This window comes from Phalaenopsis equestris, unplaced genomic scaffold (assembly GCF_001263595.1).
Source record: "Phalaenopsis equestris unplaced genomic scaffold, ASM126359v1 Scaffold235044, whole genome shotgun sequence".
NCBI classification, from domain to species: Eukaryota; Viridiplantae; Streptophyta; class Magnoliopsida; order Asparagales; family Orchidaceae; genus Phalaenopsis; species Phalaenopsis equestris.
Genome location: NW_018252935.1, coordinates 146,054 through 153,616, shown reverse-complemented (window position 1 = coordinate 153,616; position 7,563 = coordinate 146,054). Strand labels below are relative to the sequence as shown.

At 38.2% G+C, this 7,563-nt stretch overlaps 1 protein-coding gene across 2 annotated transcripts in view; it reads left to right on the top strand.

The window, feature by feature from the left end:
• Positions 1–7,563, top strand: part of LOC110039069 (DExH-box ATP-dependent RNA helicase DExH6-like) — a 104,888-nt gene that overhangs the window by 22,722 nt on the left and 74,603 nt on the right. The window contains exons 3-4 of one of the 2 annotated variants that reach the window (XM_020744014.1): positions 2,663–2,975; positions 3,095–3,169. In XM_020744014.1, coding sequence (XP_020599673.1) covers positions 2,663–2,975; positions 3,095–3,169 — 388 coding nt within the window. Of the gene's footprint in view, positions 1–2,662; positions 2,976–3,074; positions 3,170–7,563 lie in introns of those variants that run through there. The other variant, XM_020744016.1, reaches the window with a different exon arrangement.

The following is a 7,563-nucleotide window of genomic DNA, read 5'->3' as shown; positions in this document are numbered from 1 at the left end:
AGGTGGTATCGTTGAAGGGTTTCGGTGGGGATTTTGGAGGAGGCGATCGGCTAGGCTGCGATCGAGATAGGGAGACGGAGCTGGGTTCGGTCACGAGTGGAAGGAGGCTACGATGCTTCTCTGTGAAGACGGATCGGGAGAAAAGGATAGCCACGAGCTTCGGTGCGGGGCTTTGATGAGCAGAAGTTTTCGGTCGATCGAAAGGAAGTTGGGTTTCGAACTGGAGGAGATGGCGTCGAGCGGGAGAGGAGCTGACGAGGAGGGGGCTGAATCTCGTCGTCCAAGGAGAAGGGCGTCCAAGAGCTCAGCGGGATCTTGTATTCGAGGAATTCAAAAATGACAGTTATCCGATAATGGGCGGGTAATTGATGAATTTCCAACGGGGGAGGAGTTTTATTTGGCTATAATAACTCCTAATTAAATTTCATTAAGGCTAACTATATGATTCATTTGAAATTTGAAATTTGAAATTTGAAAAATTTGAAATCTGAAAATCGTTTAGCCGCCTGAGTCCAGCCCGAATTGCACTTAAGCCCGAGTCAAACCTGGGTTGAGTCCGGGCCCGCATCCCGCTAAAGGAGAAAAAAAATGCATCGATTTCTGTGCAAACTGTGCGCGCGCGTAACCCTAACAATATGGGTGTCTTTTCTAGCTAAAATCGACGTTCCGGACGCGTCGGCGCGGTCCGTTTCGTCATCCGGACGAGTTTGCCGGCGGGCGAGTCAATTTAAGCCAAAACTGTGTGTGATGCAACGAGTGCGTTGCTGAGTCACCGAGGGTTAACCTAAGGTTGTTTGATCCTATTGGAACTCATTTTCAGACCCTCTGCATGTTGGTCCTTAGCCCTTGCAACTAGAAGTTGAGTGCTTGGGACCATTCGTGCGAGTTTTCACAAAAAATGAGTAAAGAAGCGGTTTGAAGTTCTATGGGAGGTGGGCTCCATTACTAGTCCGCTAGGATGGTCAACCAGGAACTCCTAAGGCTAGATTATGGGTTCTGGGAGTAGGAGACTAAGACCTCACAAAAATGAGGTCAACATGCTCATGCACATATTTTATGTTTTTGGTTCTTCCTTATGAGACTAGTATTGACTTAAACATGGAACAATAGGTGTTTCTAAATTGAAGCTTGCAATGATTTTATAACTTAGCATCTTATGCTCTGGAACGATATCACAACCACATAAAATACTTCTGGTTTTACCTAATTTGGTTTCTTAAGTTTAGCAAAACAGAAGTAAGATAGTAAATAACATTTAGTAGATCACTCAAAATTTGATTAATGTTAAAACTTAAAGATACAATTACTGGAATTAACATTTCGGAATTTAATTTATGGAGGCAACTTTTTGATGTGCATTCTTTCAAGTTCATTGATTAGCTACTTGCCACATAAATTGTTTTTCTTCTAATGGTTTGTTTTGGCAAACACATTTTTAAAAGCATTAATGATGAAAATGGTCACTTTTTAGGTGTGTCTCTTTTAGTTTTACACCATTTCAAGTGTCAATTTAGTCAGTCAACTCATCAAATTTGAATCAGTTTACCTATTTATCAACTTTGCCAATTTTTTTTTGGACGAAAATGGATGCTCCTAAGTTGAAGCTTTCCATATGGATATCTTTTACATTTTAGTGCAATTTCGTTAAATTTAAGTTCAAATTAATGAAAGTGATAATAAAAGTCTAAAATTTCCTCATGGAAAGCTTCCTTCCATCATCTTTTGTCCCCGACACTGATAAAATTGACGTTAGGATAAAATTGTTTCAGATTTAGAGAGTTGAATTTCTAAATTTGAATACATGAGAACATTAAAGTCTAGAGGGCAAAAACTGGTGTTATGACATAGGTTTTGTTAAGGATAGGATGTGTCTGCATCACCGCAGAATATAAAACAGGCAAGTGACTGAGAATGAAGGAGGATTTTTAGCTGCAGCAATGATGCAGCGATCAACATGAGGTTCAGATGCTAAGAGAAGAAGAATAGGTGATTAAAATTATTGCGAGAGACGGCAGACCACCTCTTGAAGGTGATGAAGGTATGGGATAGTCCGTGATATTGAACGTGACAGAATCTTTAGAATGACAGAGCTTGTTAGGAAATTAATGGAGAAAGGAGACTAGGAGAACTTGGCGCTTTGTGACACTGAGTTGTCATAAGAAAATCATTGAATCTCATGAATGTACTAGATGCTAACATGGTCTGATGGAAAGAATGACTGAGCGTGTTCTGCTTGTGTTGAACTAGCTTTTGTCATATTTTTTTTTAACTAGAGTGGGCTACATTATATACCCATTCCACTAAGCATTTGTGTTTCAGAAGCATAGGATTGATAGTGGATACACAAGATGCTCCATACATTGTATGACAGTAAAATTTTTAGTCATTCACCTGTGCCTTCCAAATTATATAAATAGAACTAGTTTTCAAAAGACAAAGCCTTTGTGTAGTCTTGAAGCTGTTTGTTTTCCCAATGTTTTCATTCAAATGCACTCAAATATTTTTCTTCATTTGATCCGAGTCGAGTTCTTATAGTACTTTTTCTTTGTGGTCACAAGCTCTTAACATAGTTGCATCTGATTTTTCACGTTCAATTGATTACTACTGTTCATCTTCCGTTTACCACTTTCAAACATATTTCTTTGAACCTCAACATTTACAGAAATGGTGCCAATCGCCGTCTTTCAGTTTACAAAAGCAAAAAGAAGCAGAAAAACAACAAGGAAGAAGAGTTGGTTACCTCTCTGTGCTTTTCTGAAGAGTCAAAAGCTGTGATTCAAGATATTTTTATACGCTATCCACCTGATTCTGGAGAATTAAGTGAAAATATTTTACAAAACTGTAGCAATGCAGTTTATAGTGCGCATTGGAAGCAGGATATTTGCTTTTCAAGGCCTTCAATATGTAAGGATGAAATTAAAAAGAAAATGGAGCTGCTTGCATTAAGGAAGAATGATGACTCAAACTTTAGAAAGGTTTATTTCTTATTTCTTTTATTTGTATTTTTAAAGCCCTTTATTGATTGTATCAATTCTGTTTTGTAATTTGTTTCAAATTTCTGTATTGGGATGTAGCTGAATGATTATACATGCAGACTGCAGAAGATATAGCTAAACTTCCGATTGCATCCTATGTGAATGCTATAACATCAGCTTTGGAAGCTCACCAGGTCCATTAACTCTTTCCTTCATCACATTTCCAATTTCTGTGTTTGTTGATTCTTTTTGTAAGCTTGTAGTTGTATTCCTTTGGTGGCTTTCTTGACACGTATGATTTCTGTTCTATATTGATGTTAGGCTCCTTGATTTCTACGCTTGGCCTACAAAATAAAGACAATATTCCTTAATAATAAAAGAATTCTCTTTCTACCTCATTATACGGAATGTATAACTTGAAGTTTAAGATTCGTGGACATTTTAAAAAGTATAGTCATCTTATTGGAAAATCATATCTACATCTCCATTGTTACTTAGACCATTGCATTATAAATGTAGCTATTAACTTCTATTCAAAGATTTAGTAAACTTATGAGTTAGTTTACAAAAAAATGATTAACAGTCTAAATTCACAAAGATGAGTGCATGTTTAACTTCAGTTTTGTTTTCATTATCTCATGCCTAATGTAGAACATTTATGCATTTGGCTTGGATTTGGACTAGATGAACTAGCCAACTTTAGGTTTCGTTATTGATGTGTGCTAGAAAATCCGCGGCGATAGAGTATTAGATTATCATCTTAGCGTTGCACGAGAATTCAACATACACCCAAATGAAAGAAAATAACCAGCAGAGATACTAGGAGGTTTTATGTAGAAAATATGCAAAGGAAAAAATCACGGGGCCTGACCCAGCTAAAGAGATCCATTATAAGCTGGGGATTACAAGTACGGTTCCTTGTCCCACAGGTGGGAGAGGGCTACACAATATTTTGAGCTATGAAGGCGGTGCACAGATGAACTTGTCATAAGTGGGTGGCAGCTAATGCTGATCGACGGTGGCCGACGAGTGGCGGTCGGCGGCTGTCGACAGTAATCGACGAGTGGTGGTCGATTGCGGCCAACAACGAAGTGATGCTAGACATCAGCTCTTCTAAGCTTTAGTCTTCTTCAGACTTCAAGCTCATCCTCTCATGTGAAGGGTTAGACTCTATTTATAGAGTTATGGTTGCAATTAATGAATGAATATGAACTACTTAGATAGGAAGACCCGGAGAGATTCTCTTAATCAAAAGTTGGTTGATGTACATTTGAGTGCCTTAAAGATGCCAGAATTGAGCGATATTGTGATTCGTTTTGTCGAGATGCTCGATTCAACTTAAAGCTTGTCAGAGTCAACATTTGTTTGACCTTCCACGTATGTTTGGAAAACTTCCAAAAGTGGTTTAATGGCTTGATTTGAGCTTGATTTTACTTGGATTAGACCAATTCATCTTGTCGAGATGGTTAGTTTGACTGTAATTTTAATAAAGTTGGAGTTATGAATGTCTTTTCATTGAAGTTTGAACATTCTTTGCTGAAATTTGTACCTCTCCGTTTGTTATTCTCGTTTTTAATACATATTTGATTTTGTCTGTTCATTTTTTTCAACTGTCTAAAACCTAAAAATAAATTAGAGCAACATAATGAGTTATCTAATGATAACCTATAAGCAATCATACTTCTAAACTACAATAATTTGAGAAAAAGAATAAAATATGCATGTTGGTTCTGTTATATCCCTATAAGAAATCTTTTAACATGCTTAACTTTTATATTTTTATAAGAAATCTTATATATGCTAATTCATGTATTAATGACCTATTTCTAAATGAACCTAATCTTATATGTGCATTTATCTTAACTTTACTTTTACTTTATACTATTTACATACAATTTCTGTCTATGTAAGGATCACCATCAATAAAATCTTACACACCTTTGGCCGATATTGTTCCGTTGGTTCTCGCAACACAAAGGTTAGCGATCTACATCGCAATTGTCTATGGTGAAAATATCCTTACCTACCCTTAGCCAATATTGTCCTGTTGACATAGCGGTTAGTGATCTTACTATCACAATTGTTTGGGGTGGTCTAAAAACTCTACGCGCGCGGTACATTGACATCCCTTATATGTACCATTAGGGGGTAAAATTTTTCTCCAATCATGGACATATAAGCATCCATATATAAATTATTTCATTTTTTATAATATATATTATTCTGAGAGGTCTTTATGCATCTACTAGTATGCATGTTTTACTCTGCTATGCAACTATTCACCAACATAACTCTCATATCATGCATATCTCTTATTTATATTATGCATGTCATTTTCCATAGAGCTTATCATGCATATCTTGCAGATTATGTATATCATACATATCATGCATCTCGTACACATGTTTCATGCATGTCTATCATGACTAATAATAATATGAAGGATCTAATTAAACTAGAACAGTCATGCAATCAAACATACATTTTACAAAAAAGAAGATTACTGAAATTTAAAAATGTAATTACTCGCCTTAGTTGTTGTGCTAAAATTTTATCATCGTAATTAGCAGGCGTTGTGATAACTTTATGTTGAACTTAATAACTTATAAAACATAATATTAAAATTTAAGATTTAAACAATTTTTATTAGAAAATTTATTTTTCTTTGCTTAGAATTAATTTACTTGAATTTACTAGGTCACTTTACGGTGAATTTTTACATTCTTGCCTTGAGCCAGCCGCGCCAAACAAATAACCTGGAATATGCAATTAACTTCAGATTTAAAAATATCGTGGCTCATAAAGTAATTGATACCAGAGGTAATCCAAAGCACACTATAAAACACAATTTTATTACTGATTTAAAATAATGTTACAAAAAAAACACATAAAACAAAAGAGAAAAACAAATGATTGCAACTAATGACTCAATAAAGAAGACACAAGCTTGATGAGGAGGGAATCTGTCAAAGTGATGCTAGATCGGTGACTGCGATGAAGTCTGGAGGGGTGTCAGGTTGCTGTGGGAGCAATAAAGTAGCAGATCAGTGATAGTAAGGCGTTGAACCAATGTCGTCGAAGGTTGGAACCGAAGAGATAGCGAAGGGTGACGTATAGGGGACAGGGAAAAGAGGTGGCCTTTTGGGGCAGGGTGGCGGCACAATGCTTGCTGGGTTAGGGAAGACGTGGCTTGCGGGGCAGGGTGGCGACACAATGCTTGCAGGGGCAAGGAACAGGGAGGAAGGAGGGCGGCGGAAGCCGAGGAGCAGAGGAAAAGGGGCTGCGGGCTACAGGAAGGCTATCTGCAGTGGCGGGAGGCACTGGGATCATCAGACATAAGGTGGAGACCTCTTGAGATGAAGGTGGCAGCGACCTGGAAGCTGCCGGCCAGTTGGAAGGAAGGCAACATCTTCTGGAAGGCAAGATAGAGGGCTGTGAAAAATGGTTGGAACGGGCTGTGGCCTGTTGGGAGGGAGGTGACAACTGTTTGGAATGCAACATAGAGGGCTGCGACTTGCTTGGGAGGGAGGCGACGGCTGGTTGGGAACTGATTCATTGATTTGCATACTGCTGGGCTGACGGGGGCAACAGCAGGAACCACAATTTAGCAGAAGCGGGGCTTGTTGGCTGTAGAAGGGAGCTGGTGTAGCGTGTTATAGGAGGACAGAGAACGAACCCGTGGTAGGCAGACAGTAGGGGAGCTGCTAGCTGGTGCTAAGAGGAAGGTGGGGTGGAGGTGGCCTGTCGGAGTCAAAATGATGGAGATAATCACCACCTTGGATGAGGTTACAGCCGAATCACTTTCCTCGTCGGATACGGCTCTCGGGAGGGAAAATATTAAGATAAAACTGAATTCAAATTTCAAAATAAAGGTCCCTAACACTACTAGACACTTTATCTCTTATTTATAAAAGACTTGGTACTAATTTCTTAAATATTTTAATTAAGAAAGGAGAATAAAAATAAAATCAAGATATAAGATTTTAGGAAATGTTTAATTTAGGGAAGGAGAATAAAATCAAGATCTCAGATTTTTAGGAAAAGTTTAATACAGGGAATAAGAATAAAATCAAGATTTTGACTTTTAAGAAAAGATTTAAATTAAGAATAGGTCTAGGAAGGAAAATAGGAAGAGGAAGAAAGGATAGAAAAAAGGGAGAAAACGGAAAGGAATGGGGAGGGAGGGGACGGTGGGCCCCCCCTCCAAGAGGACCAGCCGGTCTGCTGGGCTGGACCTATGCCTAACCGGTTCTCCATGAGCCTCGCATCAGTCTCCTAGGGTTGGGGGAACTTCGACCTAAACTGTCAAAGCTTCTGGATCCTTGAGTAGGACCTGTAATGTTAAGTGTGACCTAAATGTTGTAGTCCCCTGGTAAGTCAATCTTGTATGCGTGCTCGTTGAGTTTTCGTAGAATTCTGAAAGGTTTGTTTGCTTTGGGTTTTAGTTTTTCAAAAGCTCTTACCAGGAATCATTCCTTTTTTAACTGAATCCAAACGAGGTGGCCTATTTGAAATGTTACTTTTTCTTGATTTATTTGCTTGTATTTGATATTTTCAGTTTTTTTTAGCTATCTCGTCACCAACCTCT